This window comes from Procambarus clarkii, chromosome 26 (genome assembly GCF_040958095.1).
Source record: "Procambarus clarkii isolate CNS0578487 chromosome 26, FALCON_Pclarkii_2.0, whole genome shotgun sequence".
NCBI lineage: Eukaryota > Metazoa > Arthropoda > Malacostraca > Decapoda > Cambaridae > Procambarus > Procambarus clarkii.
The window spans coordinates 13,454,865-13,479,404 of NC_091175.1; the positions used below are offsets into that span (position 1 = coordinate 13,454,865).

Below are 24,540 nucleotides of genomic sequence, written 5' to 3' on the forward strand. Positions count from 1 at the left end.
GCGTGGGAGAGGTCGCCAGTCCGGGTACTGCACCCCCCTCAGAGACTCCAGAGGCCTCGATAATCCCCAGAGAGAGAGAGAGAGAGAGAAAGAGAGAGAGAGAGAGAGAGAGAGAGAGAGAGAGAGAGAGAGAGAGAGAGAGAGAAAGAGAGAGAGAGAGAGAGAGAGAGAGAGAGAGAGAGAGAGAGAGAGAGAGAGAGAGAGAGAGAATAAGAGACACGGAGGGACGTTCTATCCTCCCTCAGGCCCCGCCACCTGTCGGTCAGGATAGGCAAATAATGACCCGACGGCTAGGCTGAGAACTGTCCGGGATAAGTCTCTTGTCCTACCAAGGCTTAAGTCACCTCCGGGATGTCTTTTAAACAAAGCTTTGTGTGCTGTCAGGAATTGCTAGAACGTTGGAGATGTTGGTGTAGGAGAAGGAAGAGGCGAAGGAAGACGAGGAGGAGGAAGTGCATAGGGGGGGAGGGCGCGGAGGAGGATGAAGAAGGGAACTATCAGAAGCGCCAGGCCATTACGACTATATGGCACTTGGAAGGGACCAGGATATGGATTTGGGATGGGACGGAGGGAAGGATTGGCGCCCAACCACTTGGATGGTTGGGGGATTGAACGCCGACCTGCATGAAGCGAAGACCGTCTCTCTACCGTCCAGCCCAAGTGGTTGGGCTGCCTCAACTAGGAGGATGAAGAGAATGAAGGCGTACATAAGAACACAAATAAAGGATGGATAGTGAGGTTTAGCAGCTTTATCCTATACACCAACGTGCTCAGTTTTGCAAGCATGTGCAACAGGTGGTGGCACCTCAGCGCCCCAGTGGATCTTCTCAACGCTGATAGTGATGGCGATAGTGATGATGAGGTTGACTGAAGCGATGATGGTGATAGTATGTTAAGAGTGATAATGACAATGACTGGTGGTAGTGATGATCATGATGATAGTGGTAATGGACAATGATACAGATCAAGGTGATAATGATGACCATAGTGACGGAGATAGCAATGATGGTGAATGGTACAATGATGATAATGCAACACAAAGACACATAAAAACTGAGGTGAATTCGATTGAAGAAAGCAAGAACAGCTGACCGGACCTAACCTAACCTAACCTAACCTAACCAGAAAAATGTACGAAAAGGAGAAAGAATAATATTGGGAAGCGGAGGAAAAAAAAAATGCAAAATATATTATTTAGAAATATCCTTCTTTCCCATTTTGGTTTTTGACATAGAAGAGTACTGGAACAGACGACTGCTGGCTTCAGTTAGCTGGCTGAGAGCCTTCCCTTCCCATTGGTCATGACAAGCCTTACCCCTGCTAGTTCACCCCTGGAACACTACTAGAAAAACCGGCTGTACTACCCGGTCTCCAATTACTGCTGGGTGAACACGGGCAAACAGTTTGATGGGCTCCCAGTCAATCCTCCTCGGGGTTTGTCACAGTGTGAGTGACAACGCCCCTCTTTATCCCTCGTTATCCATCCCTTTTATCCCACTCTCCTTTCTAGTCTTCCTCCTTCCGTACTTGCAACTCATCCATTCTTTCCCCCGTTCCTGGTTCCCTCTCTATCTTCCTCCTTCTCTACCTCTCTCCCTCCCTCCTTCCCTATCCCTCCCTCCCTCCAGTGGATGTTACACGACACAAGACCTTCAGTGGGTGTGATGTTGACGCAGTCATTTTCTTTATTTGCATTTTAACCCCCACTCCCGTCTACACCTTCCCCCCTGTCCCACCTACCTCTCCCTTTCCCACCTACCTATTCCTGTCCCACCGACAGGGATAGGTCCTTCCCTTCCATTCCTACCCAACCTATTTATACCTCAACCTGTCCCCCATACCTATTCCTTTTGCATCCCTGCCCCATTTGCTTATCCCTCCCTTCTCTGTCTCACTTGGCTATCTCTCTATTTTTCATATCCCCTCCCATTCTATCCTGGGTTCACACCCCCATGCATACTGTTTTCATTAGCAGGTACAGGGGTATTACACCACTGGTGTGGACGGGAACTGAACCCAATGGTATGGACGTGGTATTAGATATCGTTATCAAATATAACGTCACCCCAACTTCGAGAAGAAATTAGCGTGTTTACCCCAAAACGTAAAGCGCCCTAAGGCAGGGAGGCCTCTCAGAGAAGGGGCTCGTGACATCTTGGGAGATGAATATCAATGTGAGGAACCGCCCGACTCTAAGGCGGGGAATAGCTTGTACTATCTAGGTGGAGGGGAGCATATGTGGACAGAGAGAAGGAACTTGTGAGTCGTCTTAGTAGAGGGAGAAGGGGAACTCAAATTAGTCAGAGGATGACCTGTCTTGAGTTCCAGAGGGGAGGGAAGGGGGTAGTTGGTACGCCGTCTGTGGGTTATGTTCAAGGTTCAGTATACTCGAACGAATAGCCTATACAGAATAGCTGAACAGGATGCTGCAACCTTGAATCTCCAACATGGCTTCAGAATAGCCGGTTGAATATCATGTTTAGTTACTGGGCTTGCATGTAGCCTCGGGGACTAAGAAAGTCCCAGGGTGGTTAGTTTATGAAGGATACCCCCGTCCCGTGCCCTGGATTGCCCGTCCCGTGCCCTGGATTGCCCGTCCCGTGCCCTGGATTGCCCGTCCCGTGCCCTGGATTGCCCGTCCCGTGCCCTGGATAGCCTGTACTTTTAGTACAGGTACTAAAAGTAAATTTTAGTACAGGTACTAGAAGTAAATTTTAGTGCAGTACTAAAAGTTTAGTGATGGCCTGTACTCATACTGTCCAGTATGTGTTTCAGACTTGAAAGATAAACCCCGGGAGAGTCTCGCTGCTCAGGGAATGTAACCATGAACCCTAAACCACTGCCTACATTACATCCTAGCTAGCCACCCAGATGCACATACCAAGTTGCTCTAAGATATTTTTGGCTAGCTAACATTATTGTGTTATTCTCTATTTGCATGACTGATTTCGTTGTGTTTATTAGTATTGATAATGGTGTTCTTGTCCTCTGTTAATTATATTTAATGGAATATAAGAATGAATTGAAGTACTGATGGCCTATTGACCCATAAGAGGCCGTTCATATTTATATCCACCTAATATCATAAATATATATGTCTAAACAACGCTTAAAACAATCAAGTGATTCCACGTCTATAATATTACCCGGTAATTTGGTCCATAAATCAGCCACCTGTTTCCAAACCTGTATTTACCCAGGTTGTATCGAAATCTAAACTTCATAGATGTGATGTTGAAGTTTATATCCATTGTTTGGAGATATATTTTCTATTGATATGTTTAAAGCGTTATTTTTATAGCTCTTGTTATACCCATCTACATCTATCTGTTTCAACCATGTTGTCTCTTAATCTTCGTCTTTCTATCCCATCCACTTGGACTGGACGGTAGAGCGACGGTCTCGCTTCATGCAGGCCGGCGTTCAATCCCCGACCGTTCAAGTGGTTGGAGACCATTCCTCTTCCCCCGTCCCATCCGTAATACTTAAATTCATATCTCATCCAAGTCCTTTTTAGTCGTAATGGCTTAGCGCTTCCTCCTGACCTTACTTGCTTAGCTAAACGAACTATGGGATTAAGTTCCTGAACCCATTATGTGCCTCAGTAACCCTTTCTACCACCGCCCACGGGATGGGTATGGGGTGCATAATAAACAAATGAAATAAATCTTCATCTTTCTAGATAAATTAATTTACCCATTTTTTGTAATCTCTTTACACGAGGAAGATTTTAAATACTTTAGATTAACTATTCCTTCTCTTCACATTTAATTATGTCCATTGTAGTGGAAATTAGACCTACGGTGCATAATCAAACTGGGGCCTAACAGAGCTGAAGCTGAAGAATAATATTACATATGTTATTGCTGAATATTATATAAATCCATCCCGGTATCCTAATTTGTTTTATTCCGTATATTTTGGGTTAAGCTCCCAGACCTTTTCAAGATTCAGATGTCGTAATTTCAATGTTGTTCAGTTAATATCTGGTAACTCAATATGCATTACCTAGGGTTGGTAATCTTTCACTCTCTCTCCCTCCCTCTCCTTCACTCCCTCCTTCTCTTCCACCCTTTCTTCGTCCCTTCTTCAAACCTTCATCCCCTCCCTCCCTCCCTTCTTCCTTCCATCCCTTCCAGCCTCCCTCCCTGTTCGTCGCTGAATAACATCGCCATTATTTATTTATTCCATTAACTCCAAACCGAATTTAGTGTCCTTGTAATTACGCAGTGTAGCCAGATAAATAATCCCAGCCCTCCTGTTGGAGTCATTATTGCCAGACCAACACACACACACACCATCCTCCTCATCCCCCCCACCACCCCTCCTACTCTTCTCAGTCACATAGGTCTTCTTCTCCTCTTCAACGTCTTTCCCTCGCCTTCTTGTCTTTCTCCATTTGTTCTATTCTTTTCTTTTCCTATTCTTCTCCTCTCCCATCGTCTTCTCACCCTTCCACCTTTTCTCGCAATTTTTGGCTCTCTCGTTCATGCATTTGTTTCAGTTTTGTTAGTTCTCATAGTCCTCTTCCTCGTCCTCCTCCTCGTCCTCGTCCTTCCTCCTCCTCCTCCACCTGTTTCTCCCTCCTTCCTCTGCGTCCTTAATTGCTTCGCCTCGAGTCACATTGCCATAAACTAGAAGGGTTTGGTCCTGCCATGAACAAAGTAATCGAGGCGGGAGTTGCCACAAGGAAGGTGTGCAAGCTTGCCATATCCAGAGGTAAGATTTTATCTTTTAATGATACCATAAGGAAGGTGTATAGACTTGCCATATCCACACGTACGACATTTTTTTCGGATATTCTAACGATGGTGTACAAACTTGCCATATCTAAAGAAAAGATTTTCGTCTATATTATGCCATCCTGCGTTGTTTGTCGCCAATGTCTGACAGTGGAGCTTTGCCATAAATATGGCTACAACGCACTAATCATATTCCAGAACAAAGAATTTCTTTATAAATGGCAAGAGAGTTGTCATGCCTAAGAACTAAGAACTAAGAACCACTCAACTCGGATCATCTGACATTCCCAGAAAGGCTACTGAAGATCCTATTAATAATGTTAATAAAATTAATAGTTATTAAAATAGTTGAAATGTTAAACAGATTAGTAAAGTTGTTCGTCAGATTAGTAAACTTCTTATCTGTCATGATAATTCTATCAAATTAGAATTCTTTCGAATTAAATTAAAAAAGTTTTCATCAAATAAGCAAAATTGCCTTTCAACTTAGCAAAGCTCTTATCAGATCAGTAGAAATTATTATAATTATCAAAGTGTCTAAATTCTTATTTAGTTAAGCTTCGATGATATTAGTTATCCAGTTATCTAATAAGCTAATTATCTAATTAGTAAAGTTTTATCTAACAAGAAAGGCGATTATCTAATTATTAATATTTTTATCTAATTAGTTCGAATTGCATCAAATTAGAAATACTTACTAATAATCCATATTTATCCGCGCTTCCTCGGAAGACATGCCATAAAGGGATCGTGAGAGACGTAAAAAGAATTGCCATAAACGAGGATGGGAAGTGCGAGTTGCCACAAAGATGGACAAAAAAGAAGAAGAAATATGGGATTAACTGTCCAGCGAGGAAATGTATTCGCAGCGAAACCTTAATTATATGTAAATTGTAATGGGTCGTAGCCCCGGGATGATTGGCCTCAAAGCAAATCATGCGGCATTGAGAAATTACTTTGAAACGTTGGATTGGGAGACCGGAATATGCGAGGCGGTCTGTCTTTGGGACGGTATGTGGGTGACAAGGATTGGGATTTGGAATCATCTCTTCTTTTTAACTCATTTAAAGCAATTTCAATTTAACCCCGGAACATAGCATCCCGTAACAAGGGATTACGTACAAGAACAATGACTCAAAACGGATGACCTAAAAATTAAAATTGGAACACATAAAGAAGCCGCCTGTCACCCAACACATGGAAAAGCCGCCTGTCACCCAACACATAGAAAAGCCGCCTGTCACCCAACACATGGAAAAGCCGCCTGTCACCCAACACATAAACAAGCCGCCTGTCACCCAACACATAAACAAGCCGCCTGTCACCCAGTACATAAACAAGCCGCCTGTCACCCAACACATAAACAAGCCGCCTGTCACCCAACACATAAACAAGCCGCCTGTCACCCAACACATAAACAAGCCGCCTGTCACCCAACACATAAACAAGCCGCCTGTCACCCAACACATAAACAAGCCGCCTGTCACCCAACACATAAACAAGCCGCTGTCACCCAGAACATGGAAAAGCCGCCTGTCACCCAACACATAAACAAGCCGCCTGTCACCCAACACATAAACAAGCCGCCTGTCACCCAACACATAAACAAGCCGCCTGTCACCCAACACATAAACAAGCCGCCTGTCACCCAACACATAAACAAGCCGCCTGTCACCCAACACATAAACAAGCCGCCTGTCACCCAACACATAAACAAGCCGCCTGTCACCCAACACGGCAACCAACTTCCGGGCATCTCTTAAGGTGTCTCAGATTGCCAGTAACTTTTCTCGTTAAAGAACACAACTCTCAGACGATCCCTCCTAGACAGTGTCAGGGGAAGAGAGGAATGAGGAGGAAGGGAGGGGGAGGGGAATGAGAAGGGGGACGGAGGGAAATGAGGCAGGGAGGAGGGGGGGGGGGAATGAGGCAAAGATGGAGGGGGAAGAGGTAAAAATGGAGAGAAGAGAGGTAAAGAGGGAGGGAGGGATGAGGCAAAGATGATACTGATGAGGCAGAAGACATAGGGAATGTACCTGGGAGATGGGGGATGAGGTAGGGAAGATGGGGGGACGCTATGACCTGAAGGTATAACGAAATGATAAAGGAAGGGAGGAAGAGAAGACGGAAGGGAAGAAGAGAAAGAGGGAAACAGGATGGAACGCCAAGAGAGAAGGAAAGAGGAAAGAAGGGAGAGAGAAGGAATGAAAACAGGAAGGAAGACATGAAGGGAATTCAAGACGGAATGAGGAAGTAGGAGGAAGGAGGAGGTGTGTTATCACGTAGCTTCTCTCATTCCCTGAGTATTATCAATTTTCTCGTTTTATACTTTTTCTTGTTTTTTGGAGATCTACTTCTTGTTTACCGTCTTAATTCCCTGTTGCTTGTTTTATTTCCTCTCATTGTCGCCTTTCACGTATTATACTTCCTATTTTCATTATCACCTATTTGGTTTAAGAGATTTTTCTAATATTTAACATTTTTCTTCTGATCTTTATACAAAACCATTTTTTTGCTCAATTATTCTTCAGCTTATTGTACATATACATTATGTAATCTATTTCCATTAGCTTCATTCTTCTCTCGCTCCTTAAAGTTTCAATCCGCTTCTAATCTCCCGTCTTTCCTCTTTCTGCCAGTTCCCTCACTCCTGCTCCCCTCCCTGTGGCCCTGTCTCCCGTACTGCATCTCACTCCGTCCCCTCTTCCATAACCCGACTAATAATGTCAACGAAATGAGAATAAAGTCCCTAATTATCTTATCAAGGAAGTTCATTACTTATGGTCCTCAACCCCGAAGATGTTCTGACTGCCTGATTTAATTTTCTTCATTTCCATATTTTTTCATTCCGTCCATCCAGTACATCAAGGAAGTTTTCCTTCATCAGAGCAATTTTATTCCACCAACTGGAAGGCGACTATCTTCCAGGAAGCTACAGATAAATCCCTTTCTCCGGCTGGAAACTCCTTCGTCAATTTGTCACCCCGGGCCCCCGACCCTCTCCTTACCTCGTTCCAGGGCCATTCTGATCATATTTTCTGTATCATTAACCTTGTAAGTGCTCCAGAAACATCTTCCTCCTCTTCCTAGCCGTTCTTGGCAGACGCTGCGCGACCTGCACCTCAAGTGACGGCGTCGACATGGTTCAGAAACCCGCTTAAGGCCCTTAGGATTAACAGCCTTAGGGGAGGTCACACACCCTCTGCTAGGGTAGGGCAGGAGTGAGGGGAGGGTTAGTTGGAGAATGAGGAGGGGAAAACTTGCGGAAACTCCCCCATTCCCTAAGGCTATTACCCGGCCTGGAATGTCGCCATAGCCGTAACCTCCCGGTCGCCAAGAAGGAATTCCAGACCCTCATTCCAGGCTGCATAGAGTCGACGGTACTCGATCTGTATCGTGGCTCCCTACTGCTGGTACTCGTGTTCCAGTCTACACGTATTTTTTTTTTTTTTGTACTCCAGAGCGTAGGCTATTATTGCAAGTCATGGTCATTAACAGTGATAAGCGGGTGGGTGAGTTATCTTAAGACGTCCAGGAAAACGACCATACATCACGGAGGGCCAGGGGAAGACTTCGATGGCAGCTGTCCTGGGAAGCATCTTACCTTCTGGAGAACATCTCGTGTCCTAGAACGCATCTCATGGTTTCGAAAGCATCTCGCAGTTCTGGAGAGCATCTTATGCTATGGGAAACATCTCATGTCCTAGGAAATTGTAACCAAGAATGCATCTCATGTCCTGCAAAGCATCTCATATTCTGAATCGCACCTCGTGTCCTGGATCGCATACACTGCATTCCAGCAGCCTGCATGTCAGTGATTCTGTGGAATAGACCACCTGTATAATAAAAAATAGAAAGCTGTGCAAATTAGTAACAAAATAACTGAGAGAAAAGATCGATCTGAATAGGTCCGAATGCCATGAGGTATATACTTGTACAGGACCGTGCACTATAAAGTAGATCTAAAAGTGAAGTTACAACAGAACAGAACACATGAGGGTGATCTAAACAGGACCGAGCAAAAAATGGAAACTTTGAGCAGGATCTAATGTCAAAAAGATTACCCCTTATTGTGTATCGAAGTGGAAATAATACAACTATCGGCTGACCGACCGAGAAACGACATCAGTTACCTGCTCCGGGAAACACACTCGCTCCTCCTCTGACACTAGAGGAGCTCTGCACGATGCACAACACCCTCGACCCACCGTCCTCGTGTGGAACTTGATGAGCTCTGAAGCACCTCGACCCCTCATTCTCCACTTCCTAATTGCGTTATTCTCCACTTCAGCTCTACCCCCATTTCCCACCATTAATGTACTCAATTTTCCACATGTTTGCATCGCTGGAGTTTCCTAAATTAATGTGTGCCTCTGAGCTATTATGTCCCCCCACAACACACTAGCTCTACCTGTTGTGTGTTCTCAGGTGTCCCTTACCGTGTTATTGTATGGTCTTGGGCACCACTGAGACGTGACAAAGGAGAGGCAGCGGTGGTCTCAAGGAGAGTCCTGGGCTGCCTCGGGACACAGACGGTGCTGGACAAGAGGGTTGTCTCCAACTGCCTGGACTCACTCCTTAACGAGGTGAGGCTGGGTTGTGTGGAGACAAGCCCTGTGGTGTCCTGGAGCACTGTAGTGACGCTGCTCTGTGATGTCTCTCACCACCGTCACCACAGGATGGGCCCTCGGGGCATATCCCAGCAAATGACGTCGACCAGCTTCGTTCTATAGTCACAACCGGGGGATCTTGGGTACGATTCCAGACGGGATTTAAATGGTTAGGCACGTTTCCTTTCAGCCAGTGCCTCTGTCCACCTGACTGGTGGACAGAGGCACTGGCTGAACAGTAAATAGGTACCTCTGGCTCAACAGTAAATAGGTACCAGGGAGTTATAAACAACTGTTGTGAGGCTGCGTCCTGGGAAACAGCAGTTCGATTCAGGGGGGAGGGTGAGGGGGGGGGGGGAACTTCGATACAAACGTGACGTCTATATACCTACCTTACCTTGCGATAATTTCGGGGCTTAGCGTCCTCGTGGCCCGGTCCTCGACCAGGCCTTCTGGTTGCTGGACTGATCAACCAGACTGCTGAACGCGGCTGCTCGCAGCCTGACGTATGGATCACAGCATGATTGATCAGGTATCCTTTGGAGGTGTTTATCAAGTTCTCTCTTGATAAACACTATTTTCACAGGCTTCCTATCACAACAAAACTAAGTATTGAATCAACGTTGATAAGGTTGATATTGCGCTGCGTTAATGTATCTCGAACATATTTTGTCCTCCTGCTTCAGTTCCCTGAGAGGCTGAGAGAAGAGTCATCTAATGTTTAAGTTACATCCTTTGATACTCGGTCTCTGATCCTTTTCGTCTCTCCCTCAAACACTCCTTCGCCCTTATCCCATCCCTCTCACTTATCCAAGCTTTCCCTCCACTGCGTGAAGAACCGTCATGGGGAGGTAGCCTAGGGCTCGGAGACCCCCCCCCCCCGCAACCATGACACCTACCCCCCTGAAACCTCTTTCAGACAGCTTCATTGTCTTCTAGGACTTAAGCCTCAAAGTGACTTGTGTTCTACGCTTAACTAGACAATAGTTCTCGCTATAGATACTCAGGTAAGGTTATCATATCACTTATGAATGATTCAGTTAAGATTGGTATATTTCTAATGTATTATTCATGGAATTAAGCATATTACTTACGTATGATTCTGGGTAGATAAGCAGAACATGTAAACGACATGTAACAAAATTAAAAAATATAACAGTTGTAGGTAGTTCTATTTTTCCGATCCATCTGTTCATCTTTTATCGAATTTGCTATATCATTGCGTAGGGTAAGCAATGTGGTCCCAGGTACGCAGTCATGAGGGTGATCTCGCTACCTGATGACGCTTGCTAGTAGGTGCTCCTCCTGCCTCCCCCCTCTCTCTGTGTCTGCCCTAATGTCTGTCTTCTGCCTCTGTGTCACACTTGTTCGCTCTCTAAGACACGGTGAAGGCGTCTTTTTTGTCGCTCTCAATCGTTCTCTATTGCTGTCTACCGCTGGTTCTCTCTCTCTCTCTCTCTCTCTCTCTCTCTCTCTCTCTCTCTCTCTCTCTCTCTCTCTCTCTCTCTCTCTCTCTCTCTCTCTCTGTCTGTCTCTCTCTCTCTCTCTCTCTCTCTCTGTCTCTCTCTCTCTCTCTCTCTCTCTCTCTCTCTCTCTCTCTCTCTCTCTCTCTCTCTCTCTCTCTCTCTCTCTCTCTCTCTCTCTCTCTCTCTCTCTCTCCGTTTACTTACAGCAGCGTGGCTAACAAAGGCCACGGCTCCCCGCGCCTTCCATGTACACACACACTCTTCTAAGCACCGTTAACATTTCGTGGGCTCCCAGGAGAATTGGTTCGTAGGGTCCCCTTTCCTGTCGCTTCGTCGGGGAGGCGTTCTCCCTCCCTTCATATCTCTCACTGTCTCTCTGTCTCTGTCTCTCTCTCTCTCTCTCTCTCTCTCTCTCTCTCTCTCTCTCTCTCTCTCTCTCTCTCTCTCTCTCTCTCTCTCTCTCTCTCTCTGCTACTTCCCTCCCAGTTGACCCTTCGGCAGTGTGTCGAAGGGTCCTCAGGGAAACTGTCTTTAAAAGGTTTTTTGTTTTAGAAGGTTTGTGGATACTGAGGTTTATGTAACTTTATGGGGGGGGGGGGATATGTCGACGAGGAGAATGTTTATGTGCCATTACTCTGTCTGTCTGCCTGCCTGTCTGCCGGTTTGTCTGTCTGTCTGTCTACCTGTTATTTTTATCTCTTTTAACTCTTATTTTCTCTCTCGACGTGGTCCCCATTACCGTCTCTTCAGTATTAGGTCTCTCCCCAACACCAGGCAGCGTCCCCTCCCTCTCCCCAACACCAGGCAGCGTCCCCTCCCTCTCCCACACACCAAGCAGCGTCCCCTCCCTCTCCCCAACACCAGGCAGCGTCCCCTCCCTCTCCCACACACCAGGCAGCGTCCCCTCCCTCTCCCCAACACCAGGCAGCGTCCCCTCCCTCTCCCCAACACCAGGCAGCGTCCCCTCCCTCTCCCCAACACCAGGCAGCGTCCCCTCCCTTTCCCCAACACCAGGCAGCGTCCCCTCCCTCTCCCCAACACCAGGCAGCGTCCCCTCCCTCTCCCACTCACCATGCAGCGTCCCCTCCCTCTCCCCAACACCAGGCAGCGTCCCCTCCCTCTCCCCAACACCAGGCAGCGTCCCCTCCCTCTCCCCAACACCAGGCAGCGTCCCCTCCCTCTCCCCAACACCAGGCAGCGTCCCCTCCCTCTCCCCAACACCAGGCAGCGTCCCCTCCCTCTCCCCCAACACCAGGCAGCGTCCCCTCCCTCTCCCCCACACCAGGCAGCGTCCCCTCCCTCTCCCCAACACCAGGCAGCGTTTCCTCCCTCTCCCCCAACACCAGGCAGCGTCCCCTCCCTCTCCCCCACACCAGATAGCGTCCCATTCCTCTCCCCCACACCAGGCAGCGTCCCTTCCCTCTCCCCCACACCAGGCAGCGTCCCCTCCCTCTCCCCCACACCAGGCAGCGTCCCCTCTCTCTCCCCCACACCAGGCAGCGTCCCCTCCCTCTCCCCCACACCAGGCAGCGTCCCCTCTCTCTCCCCCACACCAGGCAGCGTCCCTTCCCTCTCCCCCACACCAGGCAGCGTCCCCTCCCTCTTCCCAACACCAGGCAGCGTCCCCTCAGCGTATTAAAGAAGCGTATATGCGCGCTACGCAGGGAGGGGTGTAGGTAACGGCGTGGGGGGAGGATTAATGGGGCCTGGGGATAGGAGGATGGGGGATGGGGGGGTCGCATGGTGTCGCCATAGTCGCGTGATGTCACCAGTGTCGCGCTGAGCGTCGCGGTGGAGGGCCGTTGTCGCACCTCCTCCCTGTCGCACCCCGAGAACGTGTGTGTGTCATCTCAGCATCTCTCTCGCTCCGACACTCTCACCTTGTCGTTGTAACCTTTGACCGGTGTCACTCTGGTGAGGTTCGGGACCTGGCGGTCATGAGACAAGCAGCTGTTGGTGGTAATTGTGAGGTTTACATATATTAAAAAAAAACCACTGATATCGTTTCGGATCATCTTGAGAACATGGTTAAAGTTTCGGATCGTCTTGAGAAATGGCTAAAGTTTCGGATCATTTTGAGAACATGGTTAAAGTTTCGGATCATTTTGAGAACATGGTTAAAGTTTCGGATCATCTTGAGAAACGGCTAAAGTTTCGGATCATCTTGAGAAACGGCTAAAGTTTCGGATCATCTTGAGAAACGGCTAAAGTTTCGGATCATCTTGAGAAACGGCTAAAGTTTCGGATCATCTTGAGAAACGGCTAAAGTTTCGGATCATCTTGAGAAATGGCTAAAGTTTCGGATCCTGTTGAGAACCTGGCTAAAGTTCCGCATCATCTTCAAACCCTGGTTAATGGCCGGAATAAAATCTTAGTTCCAAGACACACAGTTCCTCGTTATTAACTTACTACATCATATTTTCGCCTTATCGTGAAGAAATAATAAGTAAACGAAATATCTTTTAATCTGCTTTAAACCAGCGAGTTCTTTAGTAATCATTAACACCTACCGCTCCCCGTCCTAGTTACGGTCGTCTGTCCTGCTAGTGACGTTGTCAGTCAGCTAAACTTGTGTAAACGGTATTCACTAGAGTCGTATGCGGCTAGTAGCTGCTAGTGTCCCCTCATACGTCAGGCTGCGAGCAGCCGCGTCGAACAGCCTGGTTGATCAGTCCGGCAACCAGGAGGCCTGGTCGACGACCGGGCCGCGGGGACGCTAAGCCCCGGAAGCACCTCAAGGTAACCTCAAGGTAACCTCAAGGTAGTGTGAGCTAGAGTTTGGTGACGTCAGAAGAAGGATATTAAATAAAAACTTGAGGATGGACAGTATTGTGAGTTTCTTGCTGGGATCATATGTGACAGTACTAAGGAAAAGTTGTACTGTTCAGCTTCTGTTTGTTCTGTTCAGCTTTTGTTTGTACTGCTCAGCTCCTGTTTGTACTGCTCAGCTCCTGTTTGTACTGCTCAGCTCCTGTTTGTACTGTTCAGCTCCTGTTTGTACTGCTCAGCTCCAGTTTGTACTGCTCAGCTCCTGTTTGTACTGCTCAGCTCCTGTTTGTACCGCTCAGCTCCTGTTTGTACCGCTCAGCTCCTGCTTGTACCGCTCAGCTCCTGCTTGTACCGCTCAGCTCCTGCTTGTACTGCTCAGCTCCTGCTTGTACCGCTCAGCTCCTGTTTGTACCGCTCAGCTCCTGTTTGTACCGCTCAGCTCCTGTTTGTACCGCTCAGCTCCTGTTTGTACCGCTCAGCTCCTGTTTGTACCGCTCAGCTCCTGCTCAGGAGAAAGACCTGAGCGAGGAACAGACGCACGCTTGGCACAGGCATAAAATATCAACCTTCAACTCTTGCAGAGCAATACAGTTGAAGGATTTATTTTGTTGTATAACTAGATTTTACGAGTAATCGCCAAAATTCTTATTTTTCCAAATGCAAAATCATTAGCAGATGAAGAGCGATTAATGAGTAGTGATTAATGAGTAATGTGGCCTAATCGACGACCGGGCCGCATGGTCGCTACGCCCCGAAATCACCTCAAGGTAACCTCACCTCAAGGTAACCTCACCTAATTATATTCTCATTACTGGACGCTGCCAAATCGTTATATACCAATTTTGAAGTTAAAGGAACATTATTATAGATCTTTGATATATGGTTCATATAGCTTAGTTTTTACAAATGATAAATGCAATTCTGACCAGCTTCCACATACCCCTATAGAAATATAAGGTATGTGGAAGCTGGTCAGAATTGCATTTCTCCTTTGTGGAAGAGTGAGAGGAGAGAGCAGTGCGAGGATGCAAGAGAGGAGACGACTCGAACGTCCACCCCGACCTAGCGATCACGAACCACTGGTGACATCTGGACCCGTGTCCCCACACGCCGCCGCACACACACACACACACACACACACACACACACACACACACACACACACACACACACACACACACACACACACTCCGTCGCACACACATGGAATGCATTAGGAATTGATGTGGTGGAGGCTGACTCCATACACAGTTTCAAGTGTAGATATGATAGAGCCCAATAGGCTCAGGAACCTGTACACCTGTTGATTGACAGTTGAGAGGCGGGACCAAAGAGCCAGAGCTCAACCCCCGCAAGCACAACTAGGTGAGTACAACTAGGTGAGTACACACACGCACACTCCGTCGCACACACAGGGATAGCCTGGTGGATAACGCGCAGGACTCGTAATTCTGTGGCGCGGGTTCGATTCCCGCACGAGGCAGAAACAAATGGGCAAAGTTTCTTTCACCCTAAGTGCCCCTGTTACCTAGCAGTAAATAGGTACCTGGGAGTTAGTCAGGTGTCACGAGCTGCTTCCTGGGGTGTGTGTGTGTGTGGTGTGGGGAAAAAAAAAAAAAAAAAAAAGTAGTTGGTAAACAGTTGATTGACAGTTGAGAGGCGGGCCGAAAGAGCAAAGCTCAACCCCCGCAAAAACACAACTAGTAAACACACACATGCGCGCGCAAACGCACACAATCACTATATCCTTACCTGGGACGGTGGATTAGTTTAGGGAGATGAAGATAGGGTGTTATCTGCCACAGCTCCTGCTTCGTAAAACATACACATCCCACAACATGAAGCTAATGAGAAAGACGCAACAGAAACCAGGCTATGAACATTAGCTCTCTTTGTGGATACGAAAATGGCTACACAGAATCAAACCCTAAAATGCAGTCCCTGCCGGGGAGCCTCGACCCCACACGGTAAACACAGTGACGGAGATGCCGCTCCAAGTCTTAAAAGACTGGCCAATCTGAAACACGCAAGCTGACTAAACACTCAGTACTGACTTATACTTAAGACTAATTCGAATCACTCATTTTCAGTCACTTAAAAGTCAATTCCATAATTGTCGAGCGACTTTAATTTTCTTCCAGAATTTCTAATGCACTTCAGTATAGAATCTTAAATATGCAGTAATCCAAAACTCTCTTAATATCAAATGATCAATTGTATTTTTGTTTAGTGGGAAGAAAGACCTAGACAAACATGGCAGCGTTTACTCAAAGACACGGTTTACGCCTCACATTAGAAAAGAATTGGAATTACTGCTGGAGTCTATGATAATTCCAATTACGTGTTTCGTTGTGTAGCACTACAAAAATAGAATAAACAGGTACCACCACTGTCACTACTAATACCACCACTACCACCATCACCACCAACACCACCACCACCAACCCACTTACTCCTACCACTATCACCACCACTTCCTCAGTTGCTCCACCATCACCACCAGTACCCCCGCTACCACCACCACCTCTACTACCACCGCCACCACCACCACCACAACCCCAGTTGCCTCCACCACCAGTACCACAGCCACAAGCACCCCACCACCCCCACCACCCCATACCCATACCACCTTGCGCCACCTGATAACGAACTTCACCCAGGGAGAAGATACAAGTCCGGCACTAACACCAGAGACGCACACATGGACAGGAATCCATCGGCGGCATATGGGACGGTGACAAACACAAGAACGGTGTTTAACAACCAAACACCACCTCTTTCAAGACAGTTTACAAGAACTGTGAGGCCAGAATGCACAGCACCCGCATGGAGTCCACTTCTCATGAAACACATAACGAGACTTAACAATGACAACAACAAGGAAAACCCGAGGACACATGTTAAGAATTAACTTACTTTCATAACTTTAAAGGAGTGACGAAAACGGGGATATGATCACAAAATAAACAAACAAACACACAATGCTGAGGAGAATAAAGAGTATTGAAAAGGATGGACTTTAAATTGAAAGAAAATGGGACATAGCTGGTGGTTGAAAATGCAAATGAATCGAAGAAAGTTAAGTAAATACTCGTACTCTGTGTGTGGGATTAACAAGTGGAATACTCTGAAAGAAGAAGCTATAGAAGACACCTCCCTCCAGAACTATATGAGTAGATACGACCAAAGGCTCGAACGTCAAGTAAGATAACAAAGTCAGCATGGACAAAATGCTAATAGGATTGCATAAAGTGTTCCATATCACTCCCTCGTAGTCACTGCTAGGAAAGTTCTGAACTTAAAAAAGATAAACAACAACTTTCCTCTACCTTCTCCCCCAATAACAACACCACCACCCCGTCACCTACTCCACCAGCAACACCACCACCACCCCGCCACCTACTCCACCAACAACACCACCACCACCCCGCCACCTACTCCACCAACAACACCACCACCACCCCGTCACCTACTCCACCAACAACACCACCACCCCGCCACCTACTCCACCAACAACACCACCACCACCCCGTCACCTACTCCACCAACAACACCACCACCACCCCGTCACCTACTCCACCAGCAACACCACCACCCCGCCACCTACTCCACCAGCAACACCACCACCACCCCGCCACCTACTCCACCAACAACACCACCACCACCCCGTCACCTACTCCACCAGCAACACCACCACCACCCCGTCACCTACTCCACCAGCAACACCACCACCACCCCGTCACCTACTCCACCAGCAACACCACCACCCCGCCACCTACTCCACCAACAACACCACCACCACCCCGCCACCTACTCCACCAGCAACACCACCACCCCGCCACCTACTCCACCAACAACACCACCACCACCCCGTCACCTACTCCACCAGCAACACCACCATCACCCCGTCACCTACTCCACCAGCAACACCACCACCCCGCCACCTACTCCACCAACAACACCACCACCACCCCGTCACCTACTCCACCAGCAACACCACCACCACCCCGTCACCTACTCCACCAGCAACACCACCACCACCCCGTCACCTACTCCACCAGCAACACCACCACCCCGCCACCTACTCCACCAACAACACCACCACCACCCCGTCACCTACTCCACCAGCAACACCACCACCACCCCGTCACCTACTCCACCAACAACACCACCACCACCCCGTCACCTACTCCACCAGCAACACCACCACCACCCCGTCACCTACTCCACCAGCAACACCACCACCACCCCGTCACCTACTCCACCAGCAACACCACCACCACCCCGCCACCTTCTCCACCAGCAACACCACCACCCCGTCACCTACTCCACCAGCAACACCACCACCCCGCCACCTTCTCCACCAGCAACACCACCACCACCCCGTCACCTACTCCACCAACAACACCACCACCACCCCGTCACCTACTCCACCAGCAACACCACCACCACCCCGTCACCTACTCCACCAGCAACACCACCACCACCCCGCCACCTTCTCCACCAGCAACACCACCACCCCGTCACCTACTCCACCAGCAACACCACCACCCCGCCACCTTCTCCACCAACACGGCGGCCCCAACCTTAATGACGTTGACACACAGCGTCTGATCCCAACATGGTCATCCCGCCTCTGAGGTTACCTCCGTGATGATGATGCTCATTCTTGAGGAGATGCCCCGGATGCTGGTCCAGGAGATCTCTGGTTGAGCCCGAGATGGAAACTGAGCGACGTTATTATCTTTATTCAAATTTTTCTATGGATCTGGGAATCTCCTGTGTTTCTTAAGATAGCCAGAAGCTCTGGTTCTAGGGAGCTCTTGTGTTTCTTAAGATAGCTATTCTCTCTGGTTCTAGGTATCTCTTGTCTTTCTTAAAATGGCCAGCCTCCCTGATTTTGGGAACTTCTTATGCTCTTAAGATGGTCAGTATCACTTGGTCCGAGGATCTTTGATGTATCTTAAAATTGCCTGTATCTCTATTACAAGTGCTTCATAACTGAAGTACGCTGTCTGTCACGTGCTCTATAGTACAGTACACTGTCTAAAAACAAGTGCTTCATATTACAGAACACTTTTTCAAGTGCTCCATTGTACAGAACAATGTCTAAATAACAAGTGTTCAATACCTACAATGCGCTGTCAATCACAAGTGCTTTCTTGATCTTTGTTATCACCGTTCAGTCGTTGATGTAGTCAATGTTCGCCTCATCATTCAAGCACTGAGTGACTTTTTCTGTTTGTCTCTCAATAACTGTGTTGTAAATTTATACCTCACAATAAAACTTGCTGAATACATGTCTCCCAATAAAACTTGCTGAATACATGTCTCCCAATAAAACTTGCTGAATACATGTCTCCCAATAAAACTTGCTGAATACATGTCTCCCAATAAAACTTGCTGAATACATGTCTCCCAATAAAACTTGCCGAATACATGTCTCCCAATAAAACTTGTTGTATGTGTCAAAATAAAACTTGAAATACACATTTGTCTCATTCAAACTTTACTCCCAAGGTTTTTTTTTGTCAATCAAGATTTAACTAAGGAACTTGTTTTTAAGGTGCATAATTTCTGAATAGTATAATTTAATATGAATCTAAAATGGGAGCACTGAGATGCAAGGTAATTGGAGCTCCATAAAGAAAGGTAGTTGTAACACTGTGTAGAAAGGTAGTTGTAACACTGTGTAGAAAGGTAGTTGTAACACTGTGTAGAAAGGTAGTTGTAACACTGTGTAGAAAGGTAGTTGTAACACTGTGTAGAAAGGTAGTTGTAACACTGTGTAGAAAGGTAGTTGTAACACTGTGTAGAAAGGTAGTTGTAACACTATGTAGAAAGGTAGTTGTAACACTGTGTAGAAAGGTAGTTGTAACACTGTGTAGAAAGGTAGTTGTAACTATGATAAAACAATATTGGAACATTATTAATAAGGGAAAATATTTAACTTAAAAAGAAAGGTCATTGAAATGAAATAAAACAAGGAATTGGAACTAAATAAAAAACTAATTGGTACACTATACGGAATGGTAATTGAGTCACTTTGAAGAATGTTAAATGGAACGCTTATACATGGTACTATTTACCTTGGCGTGCTCGCCTCCTGGTAATTAGGGACCAATCAGAATATCTGCTGATCATCCCTTACCACCTCTGCGTCTCTCTTCCCGTGTGTGTTCACTGCTGTTTGGTGCAGTCTTCAGGGAGATGTATCCTCACGGGAAGAGAGAGAGAGAGAGAGAGAGAGAGAGAGAGAGAGAGAGAGAGAGAGAGAGAGAGAGAGGGGAAAAAGAGAGTGATAGAGAGAAGAATTGCCTTTTATTACCCATAAATACACGGCAGAGACAAAGACGTCGCACAGACCAACAAACACGAAAGTACGTCATATATGACTGCAAACTCATATTTCGTCACTGACTTACTTGATTTGCTAATCATGGGAAATGATTTGATTTGGTTATCATGAGAAATCCTTTAATTAGAATGTTTCCGTGACTGTAATCTATGCTGACTTTAGCTTATTATATAAGTGAAAAACATTTAGGATAGCGAACGAAACCCTGTTTCGCAGTCTGTTGGAAAATAAAAGTAAAATGTTCTTTAGTGTAATTGACTCTAAGCACTGAAGGTAAAATATATGTACTACCTTCTGACCAGAGTATTCGCTGAGAACACCTTCTCCGCAAACGTTTGATAGCGGTGTTGCAAGGGTTAACTTTTGATAGCGGTGTTGCAAGAGTCAACATCTGACAATAAGTGTTGCATGTGCCACCCTCTGACCAAGGGTGTTGCACGGGATCACCTTCTGGATAAAGTGTTAGGATATTTTGCAGCTTAGTTGAGAATATAAAATGTTACATCAGAAGCACTTTCCGAGTCGCTAGAAAATCATGCAGCTAGGAGCGTAAAGTATTAATGGAACATTGTCGGCTTCCAGCACCACAGATGATTGTAAGGTGCTGTGGAGCATTCTTAAGCTTCAATAGACGTAACTTTGAGAAGGCAAGAGATTGTCGTCTGGAGCACCACCAGGCTCCATCTCTCCTGCCTAGAGAAGCCTTATGAATCCATATAAGACGTTTCGCGTGATCTGAATATAATAAAAACGCCTGGAAAGGATTGAATTTCTCTATGGAACTCTGCTGGTCGTACAGCCTCACGGCACATCGGTAATTCCAGCTGTACTATCATGTCTTCGCTACGAAGTCTTGGTGAAGCAGCAGCAGCAGCTCCTGGGAGGGGTGAGAAGCCCAGGAATGGGGGAGGGAGGTGGTGAAAAAGGGAAGTAAACGGAGGGATTGGAGGAAGAGAAGGAGAAGAAAGGGAGGTACGTGCTTCGTCACCCAATGCTTGCCCTGGACCTCTGCCCAAAATGAGAAGCCTGGCGTCACTCCTCGGTAAACACGTGGCTAGTCTGGTTCCGAGGCTTCGAGTGCCTGTTTCATTTCGCTGGTCCACGAGGGTCAGAAACCGCCGTGGCGACCAATCAGCGGGTCGTCTGCAGCCGCGGGTCGAGTGTCAGAATCCAAAAATAAACCCTCGAACTATTTACTTCGCTCACTTGGCGTCTGAAAATGCACGGTTCCTTTTTTTCTCTCTCTCTCTCTCTCTCTCTCTCTCTCTCTCTCTCTCTCTCTCTCTCTCTCTCTCTCTCTCTCTCTCTCTCTCTCTCTCTCTCTCTCTCTCTCAGGGTCTTCGTTTCAAAGAGTGAAGCACAGGCGGTCTCTGCCAGGTGAGGTTCTATGTCATCACAGTTCGCTTTAGGATGTGAAGGCGTTCGCGAGACACGTATCGAATCGGACGCAGCCGGATCAAGAATCATCGGATTTTACCATTCGAACGCCATTTGTTCTTCCTTTTGGACAGGTTGCCTAGAGTATATATGCATAATATATACATAATGAATTTATATATTGTACATGCAAAAATGTATATGTACATTTATGCATGTACTTAAAACTTCAGCTTGTAAAAGCACCTTAATCATCTTCAGTGGTTTAGTGCTTAATAACACACCAGTTTTTATAGAATCTCTCTTACCCTGTCACAGTAGGAGATCCATAAATATATGTCTATATGAATATATGTCTACATATGTTTGTGTTAATATATACATGAGTTAATGGATGCATGTGTGTGTATATATGTATGTGTAAGTTAGAATTGCATTTTACCTTCGTAAACGCATATTAAAAAAACTCTGAGGTTGAAAACCAAATAACCTCACTATATGTAAGATAACATATCTCGAACAACGTTCATGTTGGACAGTATGTGTTGTATGTATGTTGGTTAGCATTGTTAAAACACAGCAATCACCTGTGATCGACTGCTCAATAACTCACTGAACTGAACGATGTCCAACAAATCTCTTAACACTGTCCATAGAGGATTGAAGAAAATGTATATATTCTGGTGACCATTGTAAACACGTTTTTAGAAAATAAAGCAAAAAAAATCACACACACACACACACACACACACACACACACACACACACACACACACACACACACACACACACACATACACACACGCACGCACACACACATACACACACACATACACACACACATACACACACACACACACACACACACACACACACACACACACACACATACACACACGCACGCACACACACATACACACACACATACACACACACACACACACACACACACACACACACACACACACACACACACACGCACACACACACACACACACACACACACACACACACGCACACACACACACACACACACACACACACACACACACACACACACACACACACACACCTGTCCTCCGCTTCTGTTCACTATAGTCCCTGCCCATTATTCTGACCCCTTCCTCACCCCCCTGCCCACCACATCTTTGCCCAGAACCTGCGATCCACCATTCAAAGCTCACAGCTACCAACCCACTTGCCCCAGCCAGCACCCTCGTCCAGCCTTAAAAAGCCACCCCATCCCCCACCCCCTCGTACGACCAGTCCACTACACATATATCCAGTACACCACAGCACACCTATCCACCACAGAGATATATATATCCACATATATACCTACAGCACATTAGTACTTGCCCACCACCCTCTGCCCACTAGCCTCAACCCACAACTCCCAACCCACAACCCTCCTACCCACTCCCCACACTCAATCCATCGCCCTGATACAGAACCCCTTATCCCAATACCCACAGCCAGTTCACCCACCCCAGATGATCTACAAGCCACAGCCAGCCCACCAACCCACAGCCAGCCCACTACACCCTATTATCCCCACAACCAGCCCACCAACCCACAGCTAACCTACTACACCCTATTATCCCCAGCCCATTACATCCTTAACACCAGCGTTTTCCACCCTCCCCCCCCCCCATCCCTGCACTAACTGGGGTAAACAAAGTGGCTCCGTAACTACTCCTGGCTAGCTTGGCCCAACCCAGTAATTTCCTGCAGAAGATGACATGCCTGACGCATCTGTCACAGAAAATGACACACTCTAACCCTCTCTTCTGTGGCCTCCTCTGTGCCTCCTGCTGAAATTGTTACTTGGTTGATAGGGCAGGCCAAGAGAGAGAGAGAGAGAGAGAGAGAGAGAGAGAGAGAGAGAGAGAGAGAGAGAGAGAGAGAGAGAGAGAGAGAGGGGGGGGGGGCCTCGCTGAGGGTGGTTGGTGGTGGTAATACATGCCGTGGTTGTTTTGGTATGGGTTGTCTGAATTATGGTTAGTGTTGGTGGTAACTGTGTTGGTGGTAGTAATGATGGTGACTGTGGTGGTGGTTGGAGTGGTTGGTGAGGGGGTGATGGAAGCAGTAGCGATGGTAGGTCGTTATGGTGGAGGTGGTGATTAGGGTAGTGTGGTGGTGGTGATGGTGGTAGCAGTTGTGGTTGTGTCGATAGTTATAGGGGGATGGGGTGTTGGTAGTAGTACTTATGGTTGTAGCGTTGGATGTATTTTTTTTTGGTGGTGGTAGTCATAGTGATATGGGGGGGGGCGGGTGGCAGTACTTGTGGGGGCAAGAGTGATGGTGGCAATAGGTGGGAAAGTGGGTGGGGAGGAGGAAATACATGAAGTCTCAGGGCGGATTCAAGAATACATAGAGAAGTGGTATGTGTATACATAATGTTTCCATGTTCCTCTTATGATTTAGAATGTGTGTGTGTGTGTGTGTGTGTGTGTGTGTGTGTGTGTGTGTGTGTGTGTGTGTGTGTGTGTGTGTGTGCTCACCTAATTGTGCTCACCTAATTGTGCTTGCGGGGGTTGAGCTCTGGCTCTTTGGTCCCGCCTCTCAACCGTCAATCAACTGGTGTACAGATTCCTGAGCCTATTGGGCTCTATCATATCTACATTTGAAACTGTGTATGGAGTCAGCCTCCACCACATCACTTCCTAATGCATTCCATTTGCTAACTACTCTGACACTGAAAAAGTTCTTTCTAACGTCTCTGTGGCTCATTTGGGTACTCAGCTTCCACCTGTGTCCCCTTGTTCGCGTCCCACCAGTGTTGAAAAGTTCATCCTTGTTTACCCGGTCGATTCCCCTGAGGATTTTGTAGGTTGTGATCATGTCCCCCCTTACTCTTCTGTCTTCCAGTGTCGTGAGGTGCATTTCCCGCAGCCTTTCCTCATAACTCATGCCTCTTAGTTCTGGGACTAGTCTAGTAGCATACCTTTGGACTTTTTCCAGCTTCGTCTTGTGCTTGACAAGGTTCGGGCTCCATGCTGGGGCCGCATACTCCAGGATTGGTCTTACATATGTGGTGTACAAGATTCTGAATGATTCCTTACACAGGTTCCTGAACGCCGTTCTGATGTTAGCCAGCCTCGCATATGCCGCAGACGTTATTCTCTTTATGTGGGCTTCAGGAGACAGGTTTGGTGTGATATCAACTCCTAGATCTTTCTCTCTGTCTGTTTCATTAAGTACTTCATCTCCTATTC

The 24,540-nt window shown here is 47.0% G+C and overlaps 1 protein-coding gene across 1 annotated transcript; it reads left to right on the top strand.

The window, feature by feature from the left end:
- The first annotated feature begins 935 nt into the window (after positions 1 to 935).
- LOC138368729 (uncharacterized) lies at positions 936 to 6,293 on the top strand. The gene is made up of 2 exons (XM_069331452.1): positions 936 to 1,058; positions 5,919 to 6,293. Exons 1-2 carry the CDS (start codon positions 936 to 938, stop codon positions 6,291 to 6,293), a joined length of 498 nt encoding a protein of 165 aa, XP_069187553.1.
- Positions 6,294 to 24,540: the final 18,247 nt, after the last annotated feature.

Bases quoted from the DNA above. Each gene is read 5' to 3' on its own strand.
- LOC138368729 (XM_069331452.1), top strand. From the start codon at position 936: ATGATAGTGGTAATGGACAATGATACAGATCAAGGTGATAATGATGAC. The intron at 1,059-5,918 runs GTGAATTCGATT...GAACACATAAAG, and splicing joins AAAGACACATAAAAACTGAG to AAGCCGCCTGTCACCCAACA.